Here is a 20,101-nt window from a genome sequence, read left to right on the forward strand (position 1 = left end):
TATTGGATGATGATATAATTGAAATCTGGAAAAACTAAAGTATAATAAATGTACAAAAAGGATTACGGGTAATTGTAATAGCAATTGGGAAATGACAAATGTAAGTATAGATACATATATACTTTTTATTTACGATTCTTTACACGATAATCAGACAAGTAACAGTGTTCGTCGCAGCTGCTCGTTCAGCCCTTGCCTCGGCCGCCCGACGCACTTATTATAGGTCGTGTGTCTATTATATTGCATGTGCTCAGATAAAAACCTGACTATATTTTTGGTAATTCAATGTGCGTAAGCATCGTCACATATTATTCTCTCCATACTCTTGCGCACTGTCATTCATCCACATTTTCGCGTTGCCACTTGCACTCCCTCTTTTACACGTAATTATTATTTTGTAGAACCGCGCTTTGTATTATACTTATATAAGTAGGGAAGTCCAACGAAGAGTAAAAAAAACTTAGATCAATAAAAAAAGAAAAAATCTTGCGCGATTTGGCCGAGGCATGGATATGAACGTTATTGTCGCAGACAACGTACGTACATATAGTATAGGTACATATTAACTTCTATCTATAATCTACGGTCCCGGTATAGACGCAGATCTTGTGCACTTACGTGTTATTTTTTGTTCTTTTCATTTATTTCTTGTTGCTTTCTGTTTCATTGACAACTTTTACCTCATTCTTGTACGGATTCCAAATGTTACCTTCACTTTATATATTTAATTTTTTTAACATATATTTGCTTATTGGCTCACTTTTGACTTTTCTGTATTTACTTTTACTCGATCGTTATAACAAAAAGAAAAAGAAGAACGGAGCGCAGACAAGGTTTGTGTGCAGCCTTAGCTAAAATTCAGAAATCTCTTATAATAAAGATTTTTTTTTAATACACACGTACGCGCTGCGCTCCATACTCTTTAACGGTCTGCACTTTAAGCTAATGTATTCTTCTTTATTTTATTTCACTCGTTTCTGCGGGTTTCGTGTATCACATTTTCGTTTATCTTTCTAACTCTGGGGTTTTTTGTTTTTGAAATCTCTTTAATCATCTACGAAGCAACATCAAACGCTCAAAGCTTCCGATAAAGAATACACAAATCGAAACGTTTTGCTTATTTTTGTTTCATGCTAGCGGATAGAACATACGTTGATCTAATGGAAACTTATTATAATTCAATGTCTTTCCGTAGCCGTCACATATAACAATAATTCATGAACACAGATCAAGATCGTGAAATTGAAACTTTGGTAAAGCAAGAATAATTAATACGAATCTCTGGCAGATCTCTAGACGTCGTTCTGCGTCTACATTTTTTGCTCCCTAATTTCCGAAAAGAATGCATGTGCATCGTGTGCAACAATAAAATTTCTGGTGGCGCTTAGTATATAAAACGAGATCGCGCAGTCGTTGTATCGCGAGTAATCGTACATTTGTTAAAAATCGAGGAGGGAACTTAAGTACTTTCTTGTGGCTTTAAACGTTACGCGTCCTCTCGCTTAATCAACTTCTAGACAATTTTCCGAGACTTATGTCTTTTTGTTTCTCCTTTCGTTGTTCACATTATGGCTGTGTGCGATCGTAATTGCATCTGACACGCGAACACGAACGAAAGCGAATAATTGTGCGCTTTATTTGCGCGCGGGCACACACCCCTTATAACGACTCTTCTTTGAAGAAAAAAGTAATGAGTCGAAATAATTAAGGTCACAAGATAACATGCTCATCTCTCGCGGTTCAAATAAATAAATAAATAAATATAAATAAATAAATATAATGTAAAATATTAAAATAAATAAATGCATTTGTCGATTATCCTATAGGTTTGCGAGTAAAAAGTTATAGTACGTTCGCTCGATGTTGCTTCGCTTGAATACCAGACGAAGTGGTTAGAAAATAATAACAAACAACGCAATACACAACATCGACAAAGGTCGCACAAAAATACAATAAAATGCATGCTCATCTGGAAAAGAAAATGCACGATTATTATACTACATATGTATATATATATATATATATATATATATATACACATAGTTAGAAAATTAAATAATAAACATTAGTTGGATAACGCTAGTTAAAGTCTCTAACCGAGTATATACCGTAGTACAATCTGCGGCTCAATTCTGCATTTCGAGTCCTGCACAGGCTCGAAATACACAACGGCCGTTAGATTATTTTTCGGATTATAAACCACAATTCATGAACAAAAGGTTGAAAAGGTGCTTATAGCTTTGCGTTCGAGACGCTGTACATTAAATAATTTAAGCGCAACTTAACCGTCGCGTCTCGATCGTAAGGGAACGCTGCATGCCAATTTTTTATTCTTTTCTTACTCTTAAATTGCACGTTCATTTAAACGACGATGACGACGACGACGAATACGACATCGAATTATAATTAAGCATGGTACATCTATTATTTGTTTACGGTTGGAGTTGAGCTTTCTGTCTCTCTGAGAAGGTCCGTGGGGCTTTTAACACTTTAGCAAAGAGACAAAAAGGCCAGCAACGTATCCCTAAACAAAAGGAAGAGCAAGGAGGAAAAAGGGTGCTTATTGCCTTGCGCGAGATTATTTTTTCAATTTTTGTTTCTTATATAAAAAAATAAAGTAATAAAAATTTAAAAAAAAAAAAACTCTTCAAAAATAAAACTTAATAGCTATTACGAACAGTACGATTTTGTGCGTGTAAAATTATCACGACTTAGATTATAAAAAGAAGAAATGAACAAAGATTAGAGAAAACGAAACACAAAAGTAAGTGTCGGCGTAGTTCTCGTAAATTTTTCCCTTCTAGCTCCTCCACTTTGACAATAAGGGAGGCACGACCTCAGAAGCTTACATGAGTAATTTTTTTATACTTTTTCAAATTTTAAGTTTCGGACGCGACATTATACTTAAGTACACGAATCATTCTGATGATAAATTACACGCGCATGCGGATACACGCACACTGGCGTAATACTCTCGCAACTCGCATTGCCGAAACTAAACTAACATACTTTTTCTTTATTTTTGTTTTATTAGTGTACAAGGCGCGAGTTATCTTCTTTTGTCACATAGAATTTAAATCCCGATGAGCACTGGCCCTGTTTCGTATCATTCCTAGTAAAAAACAGTCGAATAGAAACATAGAGAAACCTTGTGTAGACACAGATCATATGCATTATATATATTTTTCATTGATGCTTTTTTTTAAATATACTTTTTCATTAAGAAAAGGGAGATTCAACATTTCATTCCACAGTAAAGACAATAAAAATATAAAATCAACTTACGACATTCTATAAAAATTTTGCATAGAAACTTCCAACCGCGCGCGTTTCGTTTAATAAGTATTCCTTGACGAAGATTTCCACAAAAAATTTTTATAGAAATGTATAAAGATTCGTTATACTTGTATAAGATTGCTTTTTCTAACGTATAATTACGATTCTATGTTTCTATCAGACTCGATTTCGAGGCTGTCAGATGGACGTCGGCGGTAATTTATTTTTCATCCTTATTTTCCCCACCCAACGAAACTTCAAAAGGTACGTATATTTTTTATATCTAATTAGAGACAACACTTAAAGGTATCCTGGAGGGTGCGTGATCGGCGTCTTTACAGTTATGAGTTTCTTCATTTTTCCTCTTTAATCCATCAGCAACATTCAACAATTATAAACAATACATTTTTGTTACTTTGCTCCTAACAATAATTTGCGATTTATCTTGACTATTTTTTTTTCAATTTAAGCGTATGCTAAAATAAGTTAAATATATGTATATTTATATATATATATATATCCATATATATTTTTTTAAATTTATGTATATATATTTATAGTACGCATAATGCTTGCATATAGACTCTCTGGTACGGGCCACCAGCGGTCCGATTTTGTATTTTTTTATTTATTATTTTTTTTTATTTTCTTATTCTCATTTATTTTTTGTAATAGCCTATAAACGCTTAATCTCTGTTTATAACCTTTGTTTTTTTAAGCAGGTACGCCCCGATAATGCGCGACGAGAGCATCCTGATGATCTCGCCGAGAAAAATCGGAGCAACAGTACGCGTAAGAGGTAAAGGCGCTTTACCTTCAAAAAGCTCGGCGAAACCGTTGTTAAATTTCTTTATCAGTTTTCGCAAGCCCTTTGACGCAGGCATCGCTCGCCACTTTTCTGACTCTACTACAAATTTACATCTATTATTAAATATATTCACTAAAATATTGATAACAAATTCAATTTATAATCTCACAACATTATTAAAGAAACAATAGAATATATTTTTAATTTTTGGGTCTCGACAGCTCTCAACGTATGAAGCTGGTCGGACGTATGTCAATGTGTAAACGAAAAAAAAATAGAGCGAGAAAAAACCGATGCCCGCGTCTCGCCAATGAACCGTAAAGCGATTGAGTGCACGGGCGCAATGACGCTCTCGTATCGCTCGAAGGCGGCCACCTTCATTTTTTCATATTTTGTATGCGACGAATCGACGTCATGTTTACTATTAATAGTAACGATATTATCATTTCGCAAGTCCTTGGAAACCGATAAAAAAATTGTTACCCCATTAATACATCGCACGAAAAGTGTTATCACGATTCGGGTGACAAGTTCACCCTTGGCGAGCCGTACTTAATCTTTGCGAAATGATTTGTATTTGTTTGACTAGAGATCATAGTAGAACGGGACGTCTTCGCTTTATTTCTCTAAACCCCTTTCTTGAAGCGAAAAAGTAGTGTGGTGTCCAAAAGGAATTTCGTCCAACTTAGTGGAAGTAGCTCGGCGAAGAAGTGATTATCGCTCACCTTTAGAGGAGGCCAACACTGTGGTAATCTTCATCGCCATTAATCGCCAGCCTTCCCTTTTGGTTCGTTAATAAAATTTTAAAATTAATCAGCGTTTTTGACATCTTCTTTTACTGAGCGACAAATCTGCTAGGATTAAAATCCCTATTTATGAAGGAGAAGCCTCGGAATTCTTCTTGATTTATGCAGGGAACAACTTCTGCGTTTATCGGTGACAAAACTGGATCCTCCTTAGTAAATTCAGCGTCGAAATTCACAGCGTCCTTTTTGTTTTTCTAGAAATGACAATAGCATAATATTAGAACGCAATGAAGTTAATTTAAAACAAAATTGCCTAATTTATATGAAAACATTAGATTTTTAGGTCTCGTATTATTTTATTTTGATCGCAAATTTCCCTGCACAACAATAAAATTACTAGTGCATTTACATACACAAATAATTTTATATACTATTATACAAACGGATTAATGCGATACTTTTGTTGATTGAAAAGTACAAAAAAGTTTGAAGGTGAATCACTACTGTATCGATATTGATTCAGTACCTTATGTACACATAAAGAAAACTAAATATGTAATATCGATCGTTTGTATAAAGCGGTTGAAAATTAAACAAAATAAATATTAGTTTTTATCGATTTGATTCGTTTTGAGAGGCCACCGTACCTTTTATATAGATATACTATCAATGTTAAATTTACGCAATCATTTTCTTCTTTTGGAAAAACGAGACATTTATGACTATCCAAAAATTACAGGATGTAGTTCTTGTTACAATATTAACGCGGAATGAAGCTGGATAGCATTTATCAACTTGATTCTAGGAATAAGAATACTTAAAATAATAATCAATCACTCTAATGCTCGTTGTATTTTTAAACTTTAGGATTAAAATACTTAAAATTTCCTCTTAGATATGTCAAATATTTTGGGTTAGACTAGATTGATCGTTTATTGTTTATTTTGGCCGACTTTGAAGTATTTTTTTCTCCGGGATTATTTCTTGTAATTTTTTGAGTCATAAAAGCCCTCGTTTTTTCAAAAGTCGGGAACACAAGATCGCATAAATTTAGCATTAGTAGTATGTTTATATAAAAGGTACGGTACTTGAAAACACGAAATATAGCAACATGCATCAACAAATAATCACATCTTCTTCTTAATTCAAAAGCTAGGCTCTTAGTTGGTGTAAACACAATAAAATAGTTTAACTTACGATTTTTGGCTTAAAGGGTGGCTTGACCCTGCGATCTTCAAGCGCTTCCCAATCCATATTCTGGAAAAATGAATGCGTCCTGATTGCATTCTCTCCACCGTTCGATACCACGCATCCTAATCTTCTTGCTGGATTTTTTGTCATAAAGCCCTTCAGAATGGAAACAGCCTCATCGCTCAACCACACCGGGTACAATACATCATCTTTCAAAATAGAGTCAAAAAGATCGTCCTCGTTATCGGCTTCAAACGGTGGCTGCCCAACCATCATTTCATACATGAGTACGCCTAAAGCCCACCAGTCGACACACGCACCGTATTCCAATTCTTGCAAAATTTCTGGTGCAATGTAGTCTGGAGTACCGCAGAACGTGGCCGTAGTTGCCCCGTCCAAAATACCTTCCTTGCACATACCGAAATCAGCAAGTTTGCAGTGGCCTTCTTGGTCAAGCAAGATATTATCAAGCTTAAGATCACGATAGATGACGCCGTATTTGTGTAGGAATTGCAACGCCAGCGTTACTTCCGCAGCGTAAAAGCGAGCGCGAGCTTCTTCGAATTTGCAGGCTTTTTGGATTTGGAACATTAAGTCGCCTAAAACAAGATATTTTATTATGTCTACAGAATAATTTTTAAGTTATTATTTAAAGAAAAAAACAATTACCTCCGTTAACATATTCCATGACGAAGAACAATCTTTCCTTTGTTTGGAAGCAACTATGCAGGGCTGTGAGGAATGGATGCTTGGCTGCTAAAACTAAAATTCGCTTTTCCGTCATTGTACATTCTACATCATCATCCTGTATTATAACATCCTTCTTCAATACTTTGACTGCGTAGACCTCGTCCGGGTGTCCCTTTCTCTCAGCCAGCATGACCTTACCGAAGCTTCCTTTTCCTAGCACTTTAATGAAGTTAAAGTCATTGATACTGATCTTATGGATGTCGTCCTGACCACCGCTTATTGCACTCTCGCCACTAGCTGTACCAGAATCTTTTGGTTTCTGTGCCTGTTGGGATGACTGGTCTTGATTCACTCCTGGCGAAGTCTCGTTCAGAGAGGTGCTCGTAGGTGTGTTGCTTGACGGAATCGACGGTTTGTAGTTTATACGCGGTGCCTTGATTTGCTTGTCCGGCGATATGCCAATCGTACTAAGAACTTCGGCCATTGCCTTCATATTTATGCCGCAGTTGTTGGCTACGTTCTTCTGGCAGCGTTTGTGGACGTTCATATCGCAGACTGCAGATCGTAGAAACAAAAATGTACATAAGTTATCGAGTTTTTGTAAATACGGAGATAAGCAACTTCCTCTACTTTGTGAGCATTATCTTTTATTTACCTTAAGTAAATTTCAAGGAATTTTATTTAGTTCTAAAGATAGCCAAATGCTTAATCTTAAAATGAATATTTTAAAAATCGTCATGGCGCGATAAAATTCTTCCCAATAACGCGGTATGATTTCATCCATTAGAAGCAAGTATAACAAAGAATTTGCTACTGTTTGTGGATAACGCGGAAAAATAAGATATATGTTTTTAAATAAATTTATCTTACCTTCGCATTGCAAACCTTGACGAATTAAGCCGTAAAGAAGAGAGCCGCAGTGATCGCAAAATGTGAATCGCTTATAATTGTGGATGACAAAACGATGAGGGACATCTATATTGAATCGTGGCCCCTGAGTGCATTGGCTTGATTGCAACATAGTCTCTTTAGACTAAAAAACAAATGATACAATACTGTAATAAATGATAGCAATGTTAAAAAGACAAATAAATATTTACAAATTTCACCTCATCTCGCATTCCTGGACACTTTGTTACAACTTGCTCATGACACCTTTTGTGCACGACACACGTACAAACTGAAACAATTTCAAATTTTTTTCAAAAAAGCTTGCAAGTAAATTTGAATAACATAAATCCCAAGCTTGCACATGCTTTGTTAATACTGTATGAAAGAAACTGTGTTGTAACTGTAAAAAAAAAATCAAAATTGTATAAATACTATGATGATTTTTATAAAAAATAATAAGATGATCCCAATTATAAAACAAGCAAAAGATTTTAACTCCTAAAAAGTGATGTGTAATAAAACTGAAAAGTAAAAATTTTCGTTAGTTTTGCCCACAGCAATTAAATTAAAGAAGCATTCAAACATTAAAAGCAAGAGACGATAAGTAAACAGCATAAAATTATGTTATATGGTTGTTGATTATTATTATTATTTTTTTTGAAAATTTTTAGCCAATACTAGAAAAAAAGGGCGAAAGTTAAATAATTGTTAAATAAGTAAAATATGGCATTTATGAAGACAACATTCATTGCCGGTACAATAATTACCAGGAATGGGCATTATTTTATAGAAATATACTTATTTTTTCGAATAATATATTTGATTTTTCATTAAAAAATAATAAACTTAAATTTGATTCAGTATTGTTGGTATTCTTGATCAGATGCTATCAAATGCTATCAAAGTCCAGTGCAAGGTTGGTACATATTTTTGTGATATATTCATGAAAAGTATTGCCCAAGCCTGGTGAAAACACAATTAGTAATCGCACAATAACGTGACTTGTGTCTTTCTCACCTTGACACTGATAGCCCTGCTTGCCCAAGCCCCTGAAATACAATAGACAAAAACGCGTCACATCATCTCCTCTGCAAAATACTCTTCATCGAGCACATAGGTTTAAGCCTTCTCCAATAATTTAATAATCATAGGCTCATATATTTACATTATAAACGTAAAAAAAAAATAAGGAGAAGCAGAGTTGAGACAAGAGACTCCATGTATCGCGTATTTCATTCCCAAGAGAATGGTCACTTATATACTCATTCCCTTTTTGTTGATTTTGTTTTATCAAGTTTATGTTATAATCTCTAAATACCATAGCCCATCTAGCATTCTTTAAAAACCAACTACTTTTTCAATCAGCATGAAAATCCCATATACCAAGAAAAGATATTATTGATCATGCAATTAATATTATATGTATTAATTTCTCTAACAAAGGATATCGAAAAAGTGATATTTTTATAGATTATTATACAGGTAAAACAAAAAATTTATTTAAAATTAGATAGCTGAAATAAAAAACATAATTTTATATTTAAATGTATTAGTTTTAGATGGTGAATCAATATACTTTCTAAAGGCCAAAGTATGTATAGAAACTTTTGATGTATGTACACAATAATTCATGCTACTGTTCATTAGTAAAATTTAAATAGAATAAAATTTATTCAGATTGATTTCTTACATTGAAAATCGTCAGCGTAGTAAGATTAGTATTACATGTTATTCTGGTACATTCGTAACTTAATAAAAAAAGTTTTACTTATAAAAGGTCTAGTTCATTTCATGATACAAAGTGATTTTAGAAATACCATATTTTAATATCCTTAATTTTTTACCCAAATTTAGTATAACTAATAGTGACATGCCAAACCATATACTGCCTTCAATACGCACTATAAATAATATAGTTTAAATTTGATTACTTTTTCTTGAATCCCAATTTTGTGAGTAAATTTAAGCATGCATAATTTATTGTTATCATTGTGAACATAATTCTTTGAAATATTGTACAATACACACCATATGAATTCTCGACAGTGTGAACAGAATGTGGGTTGTCTTAAGAAAGTGGCCATAAACTTATGTCCATTGACCTGGTGAACCCTCCTTCTCATAGCACCCCGACGACCTTTGAATCCCTGTTGACGTTCTTTGAATTCTCGCCTGGGCTCCTTGCTGCGGTTGACACCACTGCCAATCCCATCTCCATCTCCTGTGCCGCATCCTGTCTGTTGAGCTTGATTGTTCCGTTGCAACTCTATTTTTATTCTTAGCTTTCCCTGAGGCTCTAAGTCAACCTAAAAACATAAATAAATCTAATAATAACTTTGCGATACATAAGATATGCAAAAACCATAGTTAAAACTTATTTTTTATCAAGGTCAAACAAAAAAGAGAAAAAATTTTACAAAGAAAATAAAGCTTAATCTTAAAATATTCTACTTTTATTTTGTATAACATTAGGTTTAACCTCTTGTAAGAAACAGTGACATTCTCACCCAGTATTTTGGATATGTAATACCAATTTTATCAAGTGTCTCTTGTTGAATTTCAAGCAGTCTTCGCAAACACTTTATCATCCCATAATTTCGATGTAAATTAAGCATTTTATATTAATTTTCAGACAATTAATTAATAAATAACCTGGCATGAGTTTTTTAGAAGCTTACAGAGATACCTTAAAAACATGCAAACACTTGTCAGTAAGACGTTCACAGAAGTACTGATGTATGCCAACTTGAAAAGACCTGTCTGCTGTAGCTAATCTTATCTATGTTTCTTAGAGATGTTGTAAAACCAAATGCGTTACTATAAGCAAAGGCTATTATATCATATATAAGATAATTTTTCTACAGTAATAACAAATTTAGCTTGGTCTGTTTTATAATACATGTTTAAGCTGTTTAATGAGTGAACTGAAAGAGGTTTGCGCTCCTGCAGTTGAGAACCTCATTATCAAGTATATGTTTACACAACATTCTGGAGATTTGATTCTTATCTTCAGTAAGTTATACATACTGGAAAACAAGATTGAGAATCTAAAGTGCTTGCAAGTTATTTATATCAATGCCTGACTAGTAAGCGTCACTTGTCAATCTGTGATTGGAATTACACTTTTGTTAAATGTTTGAAAAAAAGATCTGATTTAAACCATTTGATGTTCCATATGATTGATTGTGAAAAATAAAGCATGCTACGTTTCAAAGACTGGTTTCCCAACAGTAGATTCATGTAAACATTGTATGAGAACAGCAGTCAAATAGGGAAAAAAGAATAACGCAATACAGTATATGAAGGTGACGTACCCAAAAGTCTGTGGTTTCATCATCTCGCTGAATCAGCTCTTCAAATGGTATACTACAATTAGCTACAAAATCGTCTGGCTGTAGAGCTGCATTATGGAAGACGGTAAGGCCGAGTAGCATGGCATTCTGCACTTCATGGGTGAAGCACTCGTTCCATACAGGGTCAAAGGTCTTGGGCTTGGTGGAGGAGCGGTTGAGGTACTTTTCGTCTATGTCCAGCTGCACATAGGGATCGAGGATGGGCGACTCCTCTTGCCAGAACTTGCGCTGCTTGTCTGTAGCGCGTAGTCCAGATGCCTCGCATATCTGCACTTTGATTGTACCCGTAAACATGACGCTACTCGAGATAGGAGAATGTGTAAGGGGTAGAGTTTCACAGTCAGAACGAGTGAGAGAGCAAGATTACAGCAGTTGGGAGTAAATAATAAGAGCCTGCCTCAAGGCTGGTCAGAGCAGCAGTAGAATCGAACAAAGGAAGAGACGAAAGCGACGTAGAAGAGGCAAACAGGAAGTCTGAGAGAGAGAGAGAAAAACAGAATCAGAGGTAGAGCTTATATCACAGAGCTGTCATGCGGGGAGATGCAACAGCGTCTCCGAGAAAATTTCAGTGGATGAGTCGTTGAGCACGGCCCTTCGTCAGAGTACAAAAGAGGTAAAGCAGGCCGATGGGCTCGCTCCGTTCGACTCTCGGTCAGAAATGTCAGTGTGAGGAGAAGCAGCCGTTCGCTCGTCGTTTCTCGTCTTCTCCTTCCGCAGCGGAGGTCTCTTGTCAACGGTGCAGCGACAACAGCAGCAGCAGCACCAGGCTCGGAGCGAATCCGCAACGCATCTCCCGCTCAGCAGTGGTGGCAGCGGTCGCGGCAGTCATCACCACGGGTACGAGGAGAAGAGGAGCTGCTGACTCCCTGGCTCCGGGTTTCGTTAGCCGCGCTCGCGCTGCTGCTCGAGATCAGAGGCGTCGTCGTCCGCGAGCCTCGATCCGCCCTGACAGCCATTTAACGTAGTCGTCTCTCGCACTATACTCTCTTCTCTCTCTCTCTCTCTCTCTCTATCTCTCTCTCTCTCTCTCTCTCTCTCTCTATCTCTCTCTCTCTCTCTCTCTCTCTCTGTTGGCTGCCTCCTATAGTCTATCCTCGCTGCGACGACTCTCTCCCTCTCTCTCTCTCTCTCTCTCTCTCTCTCTCGGTTTCTGCTGTCTTGCGCGTAGCTTGTGCGTGGATGTGCGTCCTAGGGTGGCCTCGGCGCTGCTGACTGGTTGCCTCTCTGTCTCTCTCTCTCTCTCTCTCTCTCTCTCGCACCTTCTCGTTCGGTCGGCCGTCCGAGAGCTTGCGGAGCTATCTAGGTGTACGAGCTAAAATATATATGCGCGAACCACACAGAGGCACGCAAGCTCCGTGTCGTCCGGTCCCAGTGCGCTTCCTCTTTCGATGCTCCTTGCCACAGTGTGTAGACCCACGAATCCCACAGTCGAGCCAAGGAACTTTTCCTCTTCAGAGACGTCCGTCCAAGCTCGCCTCCATTCCGATGCTATAGGTACACTGCTCGACTGATTCGCTCTCTTTCGCGTATTATACGATGGAAGCCCCAAGCGAGCGACTCGTCTGTCCGCGTATCAATGGTCAATTCACTCGCGACACTTGTACACTGTTTCCCATCCGCAGCATACGGATAATCGGGCCAGAGCTGCTTCGCGCTGACGGACGAGCCTGCACCCCTTTTTGCTCTGCGCTCTCTCTCTCTCTCTCTCTCTCTCTCTCTCTCTCTCTCTCTCTCCCTCACTCTCGCGTAAGTATACGCTTCAGTCAGTTATTCGGTCCGCTCTGCGTTTCACACCCACACACAGTCCCGCTTAGCGCCACTACGTAGCTGCTTTTCCCTCTTTCTCGCGCCCTCTCGCTTCCTATATACTATATATTTCTCCCCTTTTGACAGAAGTAGAACTGGCGGAGGGGCGGCGGGGATGGGAGGGAGCACCGCAGGCTTTCCTTTCTGCCATGCGCGGCCGATGCTGATGCTTTGCTTTGGCCTTTTGGCTGTCAGGTGCCTATACCTAGCTAGATATAAGGTAATAGGTATATATAGTAGCTTGAGCTTGAAAGAAAACTCCCTCTGGCGGGAGGAGAGCTTGCACCACTACACGGTATTCTATATATATATATATATATATATATATATATATACTCGCGACCCCTCGCACACACTCCGCGCAGTCCGCACCGCTGCCACCGCACCGCGCCGAGCGGGAAAGATTCGCATTTCGCTCATTGCTCATTCGCCGCTCAACCGCAGACACGGATGGACGTTCGGCGGTACGACTTCTCGATCAACCTCGTCCTCGAGGAAGTCGCGACTCCAGGTAAGATCTTCACGTAATCTGGTCGTCTCGGGGTTGTTCTAATATACTCGGGCAAGTGGCTACCTGTTGAAAAATTAAAATGGCGGTTATTCAGGGCAGATCGGGCTAACGGGAATTTGAGCTCTGAGAATTTTTCGTTTTTCTATCGCTTTTTATCATCGGGTGGCACTTGATTTTGCAAAATTTACTAGTTTTGTTGTTGGGATACATGAATTTTACGACCACGCGGACCAACGCTGCTGTATTGTATTCGTGAAACGTCGATGTTCCGAGAATTCAAAAAAACCGTTGGCCAGTAGATCGAGCGAGCTGAGAAGTGGCGGGACGCTTCTGGCGGTAAGGGGATTTTCTCTCCTGCTAAATTGACTAGTTTTGTTGGGATACATAAATTTTACGATCGCGTGGACCAACTATGATGTTGTATTGTATATAGAAATTCGTGAACCGCTGAGGTCCGAGAATTCAAAAAATTGTTGGCCAGTAGATCGAGCGAGCTGAGAGGCGGTGGGACGCTTTTGGGCGGTAGGTGGTTTTGCTCTCGTAAACGTAACTAGTTATTAGTTTTTTTACCATCGAAGGGTGTTTTTACAACTGGACTCGTCATGGTTTTTAGACATAACGATAGACGGATGGGCGAAGGGAGGAGGGGGGGGGGGGTGATATACGAAGATGAAGAGACTTTCGCGCCTCGCGTCTTTGCTCCTCATCGCCATTTTTTATGCAGTCCAGGTAAGTTTTCGATTTTTGTACTAAAAGAGAGCAACTTGAGAGTTATTCGTTATTTCTGAGCTGAGGAAAAATCTCGCCCGGTTTCTGAGAATTTCCAAGATGGCCGCTACAAAAAGACGTTTGCCATTTCCAAATCGAAGTCGATCTTTTTAGCATCGTAGCTTTTTACTAACGGGATGACAAAAAGTTTTAATTTACACTCGAATAGTGTACTAAAAGCATTAATAAGTGTATGTATAGTTATATACAGGTGCGAGTATAGAAGGAATGTAATTCGAAAAGAACCGTTGGAATTCAGATTTACACATCCATCGAAAATGCGAGTGTTTCTCTCTCATGTTGAGTCAGTGATATTTAATTAGACTAGAATTTTCCTCTGATGATTAAATGTGACTAAAATATATAAGGTTATCCTGATGTAGAGATTACTAGAAAAACAGGGGGAAAAACGTTATCATATCCTTAAACGGAAGCCTCATTATAGGCTCGTCTCATGAGTCATATATATACTTATATACATATTACATGAAACTGTACAGATCTTCGAATTGTATAGAAATAACGGTCGCTCTTTGAAAAAGATTATTCATAGTCATAACCTATTTTAACTTTCAATACTTGGAAAATAGTTTTTTCAAAGAATTCTTAGCGTTTAATATAAAAGTATAACAAAAAGAGAATTTAGTTTTGGCAAGGTATATTCTACCTATACACTTCTCTCGAGTCGAGCATCGCGGGCAAATATAGCCGCTGAAAGATAAAGTAACAAGTAGCTCGACCTATGAACGAGCTAACGAAACACGAATTCGTTGAGGTTGAGGCAATCTCGAGAATCTCGATTTACGCATTGGTACACCCGTCTGCAGAATCGACTGTCTTATCCGTTTTTCTGCAGGTATGAAAAATGTCAATTTACTTCGGCATGGCGAAGTTAACGCGTTCCGTCTGGGGACTCTCTTCTAATTTCTCCTCGAATCAGTACTTCTCACGACTTTTGGCGTAAGTTTTTAAGCTTAAATATAAGTTTTAGAGTTTTTCTTTTTGATATTACAATTGTTATCGCTTGACATCACTGCAAGTGTTAGCTATTGTATATTTAGCAGCTATTTATAAATATTCCTGAATTATTTCATGTAAACTGGTGCAATCGTCTCATTTATTGTATAATTACATGATGCGCTTTGCTACTTTACAGAACACCATGGATCCCTGCCTCTGACTTGAGATTGCGAAATTCGTCTACCAAAGTAGCCAGCAGTGCTTGCGAAGACGAAATCCTAATAAGCGATAGCTGTGTAAAGCGTTTAAAAGAAATAACGGAGGAAGGTAGCTGTTTAAGAGTAACAGTTGAAGGTGGAGGCTGTTCTGGCTTCCAATACAAATTCAATTTGGATTCCAGCATAAATAAAGATGACAAGTAAGAAATTAATTTGTAATTTCAAAACGTTCATTACTAAACCATGTCAAGTCTTTACTTGACGAACATTGCAAATCTATCTATGCTGAGTCGAAAAGTTTTCTTAGATTACTTTTGAAGAGAATACCGAAAGAATTTTGTACGTTTATAATGTCTAACAAATAATTTTGTTTTCAGAGTTTTCCAGAAAGATGGAGCTAAAATAGTGATAGATTCTACATCTCTAGAATATATTAAAGGATCCACAATAGAGTATCATACAGAATTAATACGCTCTGCATTCAGAATAACAGACAACCCTTTAGCAGAACAAGGATGTAGCTGTGGAGCTAGTTTCGCCATTAAAGTTGACTGATCATTAAATTATATAACTTAGGATTTCCATATAAATGTCCTAATACGTGATTTGTAAGATATTACAATTTTTGGGGATATGCGTTTGAAAGTTTTAATTAGCAAAAAAGAAAACAGTTATATTTGTACATATTTAACGCTCGAATAGCGAGCGTTAACATTTTTTTTTATTTAGAGTTCATAAATAACAACACCAAGTCAGAAAGCTCTTAGCAATTTCGTAGTTAGGAGCACATCGAAATTCGACATTGTAGTCGTAATATTTACATAAAACGAAGTTCCTTGACGAATACGATAACATCATGGAATGTGTTGAAATCGTTGGAAAAAAATGTTAATGAGCATTGGCTTATTTTCCTCTTTTACTGTTCTGGAAATTAAATATTGTTTACGTAATTATAAGTGCGTATGTATAAATTATAATTAAGAAGATTATGAAAGTTAATTGTTCGTTAGGAAATAAAAGAATATATTATTATTAATTACTTTAGTGGAGAGTTCAAATTTCAATTGTTGAATTTCTTCTGTTTGGTGAATGAGTTTTTCGTTCATATTGGCAAGATGTTCACTCATTGTACTTAGTTGCAACTTGTAGTTTCCTTCTTGCACTTCTTTGTCCTCTTGCAAGCTTTTCCATTTAGAAAGTGCTTCTAGCAATGCTGCTTCACATTTTTCTCTTTGTTCTTCGCTTGTGTCTAAGTGAACGTTCATTACTTCAGTCTGAAAAATTAAAAAATAATATGAATACAAATTATCATTATTTTATACGCACATATACATACATAAATGCTTACATTAGCAGCTATAGCTAAATTTCTAACATGACAAATATGTTTCTCTGTTATTAACCTATCAATTTCTCGCAAAAAATATTCTCTAATTCTAGTTTCACGAGCCTCAATTTCTTCTGGTATTGCAAAAGGCCCAATTAGTCTACCAATCTGTGAATAAGATATATAACACATTAAATGACATGTGTATCTTTAACAGAATTTGGAAATACTATCAAAAAATTGAATTTCATACCATATTATTAACTTCAATAGGTTCTAAACCATTAGTTTCGAGTATTCTTTTTTCACTATTTTCTTTCTGACTTTGTTCATCATATTTTATTTTCACAATATTATACTGGGCTTTCCAGTGATTTAATTCTTTCTCTAATTCACATAGTTTTGTGAATTCAAAGTCTTCGCTATTTTCATCTTGTGCTGATGACCAAGCTTTTCTTGGTGGTCCTATTTCCACTGTTGACTTTGAAGATCTTCTTGACGCAGAGGGTGAGGAGAAGGGAGAATGATCTTGCCTGTGACTAGTGAGCCCAGATTTTAATTCCAAGTCGTATCCATCTCTCTTTCCTTCTCCACTTGACCAGGATACTGTTTCTTCTGCCTTTAGTTTCTCATTAAGTTTTCTTTGAGCATCGTTTCGTTCTCTTTCTAGTTTTTCTATTATTTCACGATATTTGCTATCTAGTTCAACTTTTGCTCTTTCTGAGAGTTCTAGTTTGTACTCCAGATGTTGTACTCTACCCAGTAAACCTTCTATTTCGTTATTCTTATCACTTATCTGTGATTGCAGTTGAGCATTTTCAACAATTTTCTTTTGAAATTCTTCATCGAGAATGTGATTAGGAGGTGGTGGAGGTAATTGAGCTTTGTTCTCTGTGGCTTTGTTTTTTCCTTTCTTTGTTTTACTTTGAGCCTTGTCAAGATCCTGTAAATAAAAATTAATTACAACTGTCTTTCATTGACTGATAAGTACACTTTTGTAATTTTACCTCTTGCAATACAGTTACTCGTTTTGTTAATTGCTGATTACGAAAAGTAAGACTATCCAATTCCTGTTCTGCTCTTCTGAGTTCGACTTCTTTTTCTTTTAATTGTTCTCTCAGCTCTGTGTTGCGAGTCTGCTCATCGATCACAGCTTTCTTTAGGACATTTGCTTGAGCACGAATCTAAAAATTAATAAGTATTTTACATTGCTCTTATAGACAAAAAGATATTTTTATATAATTAATCATCATAGAGATTAAATAGGAACTTTAAGTTAATGATGTTAATACATTATTAATTTTCAAAGTATTTACTCACTTTTGAGTATTCTGTAGCTAGTTTCTGATACTTGATTTGCAGTTGACCAGTAGAACTATCCATCGCTCTAAAATGTATCTTAGTTCCCTTGAATGGAATGTGTGTATGTATTTATACAAATCAGCGATGATCAGGCATCATTGTGATAACTTCCTGCTATCTCTTACCATGTATATTATTACACTTCTCTTTCTTGATGATAGTCCTCTCTCTGTCTCTCTCCAAGTGAGGATTAGCACACGATAAATTGTCGTTGTCAACGTGTCAATTTATGCACCTTTGCAGAAATTGATCATAAATAATCAAAATGATACTGCTGATAACTGGGCCATACATAAAACTCTTAAGATGTTTGTAAACGACGTATTATAAATATGTTTTCATTAGTTTATGTTTCGTCAGCGACGAAATAATGTTAAAGAAGTTTTCGTAAGATTATGCAGCTATCCGGACGTTGTCAGGAAATCGTAAGCACTGCATCGCGTGTAAAACGCCCCCCTGAAGCAGAGGCTCAGTATCTCTTTGTCTCGACTTTCCTCACTATTTGTTATGTATGTATTTTAAATATGTTGCCTGGCTGTTCTTTTTCTCTTTCTATCTGCCTGGGTGTATTTAACCTGCGCAATAATGTATTGGACACTGCAGGCACCTATAGCAGAGCACCGAGCCAGTTGGCTGTCGGTGTGACTGTTGCAGCTGTTTGAATGTCAAGGCGTTGTGTGCTCATCATTTGAAGTCAACTTGTACTTAAACATATACATATGCATTATATACCGCCCACGCACTTGGCGCTAAATTTGAAGCATTTACATTTGTTATTGTTTGATTCTTATACTTATGCGCGTTAAAATGGATTATAAACATTAAGTTTTGTATAGATTTACAAGCATTAACTATAAGACCGATTTTTATCCTTTGTTTAATTTTCATCAATAAGTTTTATACACCCACATTTGAATTTTTCCGCCATATTTGTTTATTTATGTTTTTTTAAGATTTATCTTACACGTAGCGTTTTGATAAAAGTAGTACTTATTCATTTTTCTTATCATTCATGAGTTCCATAACATTTTATAACTTATACAATTGATTTTACGGAGACAATTATTTGAGGTATATTATATTCAGAGGTTTATTGATTATATTATATTTAATATGAATATCATAGGTCGATAACAAAATTCGCAGGAATTTCAGTTGTTCACTTCTGGCAAAGATGAAGAACTACTTTATCATCAGTTGACTGTTAGTAACTGAACAATACCACCGCAATCCTTGTGGATAAATTTAGAAAAATATTTAAATATCCGTGTTTTATGTATTCGGTACATTTATAATACCTAAATGGCTATGTATGTACTTATATCATCGAAGACGACATTATCTCCGAGTTACCGGCTTCCAAATTTTACCATCTTATATCAATTAACACGAAGTTCTGGCGCTGCAGTATCGTGATTACTTTGCAATGTATATCATAAGTAGATAAAAGAATGTATAGAATTTTTTGTTTCTTAGCTTTGATAAAGCTAAAGTTCTTATTCACCATCCGTAGGAAATATTGATTGAGGTGCATTGTAATATACACGAAGTCGGAGTACCTTCTACTCCGTGGTTATATTACATATCATGTAAATTTTTATTTTTTTGCTAATCGTCTATTTTAGAATAGTTTTATTCAATTAAAAAAAATATTGATTGATATTTTTTGATACTAGGATTCGAAAATCAATTCATAACAATATATTAAAATTTTAATCATGACTCGCCTCTAAATTTTCTGAAAGGAGTTGTTTTTATGATATTAAATTATTTTTTATCTTATTAAATTGTAGCACGAATGTATTTCAAAACGCTTGGTAATATAATATCTGTAAATTGTTTCAGCTTGCTTGTACGAAGAAATGCCAAACAGAGTCATTGGCAGACAAAGTCCTTAAGTCTATCAACCAAAAACTTATCAATTGTATACTTTGAGAATAATAAGCGCTATTGATAGACTACAAAGAAGTATTGAATGGCATCACCAACATCGCCTTCTTGGTTTGGTAAGTTCATTTAATACGTCTGTTACTTGAATTTTAATATAAGTTTTGTACTTGATTAGTTAGGGTAAAAGGTTTGATTTTCCAAAATTGTACTCATAAACTCTGTTTATGAATGAGCGAATTTCTCTCTATAAAAAAGAAATTCTATTTATGGAATTCAATTTCATGCCCTACATATTAGTATATTA

At 36.1% G+C, this 20,101-nt stretch overlaps 3 protein-coding genes across 5 annotated transcripts; 1 reads left to right on the top strand and 2 right to left on the bottom strand.

Moving 5' to 3' along the window:
• Positions 1-105: 105 nt before the first annotated feature.
• Positions 106-12,929, bottom strand: LOC100114311 (protein kinase C). The gene is made up of 8 exons (XM_016987973.3): positions 10,917-12,929; positions 9,631-9,908; positions 8,620-8,651; positions 7,821-7,891; positions 7,582-7,744; positions 6,691-7,266; positions 6,028-6,620; positions 106-5,084 (listed from the first exon to the last, which is right to left on the bottom strand). Exons 1-8 carry the CDS (start codon positions 11,247-11,249, stop codon positions 4,920-4,922), a joined length of 2,211 nt encoding a protein of 736 aa, XP_016843462.1. The 5' UTR covers positions 11,250-12,929; the 3' UTR covers positions 106-4,919.
• Positions 12,930-13,118: 189 nt separating this feature from the next.
• On the top strand, positions 13,119-16,262 carry LOC100114280 (iron-sulfur cluster assembly 2 homolog, mitochondrial). Of its 2 annotated transcripts, none has more exons than XM_001599301.6 (4): positions 13,119-13,272; positions 14,897-15,000; positions 15,197-15,418; positions 15,596-16,262. In XM_001599301.6, exons 2-4 carry the CDS (start codon positions 14,906-14,908, stop codon positions 15,771-15,773), a joined length of 495 nt encoding a protein of 164 aa, XP_001599351.1. In that variant the 5' UTR covers positions 13,119-13,272; positions 14,897-14,905; the 3' UTR covers positions 15,774-16,262. The 2 variants fall into 2 exon arrangements, with proteins under 2 accessions (XP_001599351.1, XP_032454859.1); XM_032598968.1 differs by lacking the exon at positions 13,119-13,272 and adding an exon at positions 13,983-14,001.
• Positions 15,890-19,013, bottom strand: LOC100114243 (protein phosphatase 1 regulatory subunit 21). 2 transcript variants are annotated; one of them, XM_008210139.4, is made up of 7 exons: positions 18,033-18,768; positions 17,866-17,952; positions 17,553-17,729; positions 16,799-17,488; positions 16,567-16,713; positions 16,259-16,492; positions 15,890-16,142 (listed from the first exon to the last, which is right to left on the bottom strand). In XM_008210139.4, exons 1-7 carry the CDS (start codon positions 18,033-18,035, stop codon positions 16,122-16,124), a joined length of 1,359 nt encoding a protein of 452 aa, XP_008208361.1. In that variant the 5' UTR covers positions 18,036-18,768; the 3' UTR covers positions 15,890-16,121. The 2 variants fall into 2 exon arrangements, with proteins under 2 accessions (XP_008208361.1, XP_008208362.1); XM_008210140.4 differs by having other exon boundaries at positions 17,866-19,013.
• Between the last annotated feature and the right edge of the window lie 1,088 nt (positions 19,014-20,101).

This window comes from Nasonia vitripennis, chromosome 4 (genome assembly GCF_009193385.2).
Source record: "Nasonia vitripennis strain AsymCx chromosome 4, Nvit_psr_1.1, whole genome shotgun sequence".
Lineage (NCBI taxonomy): Eukaryota > Metazoa > Arthropoda > Insecta > Hymenoptera > Pteromalidae > Nasonia > Nasonia vitripennis.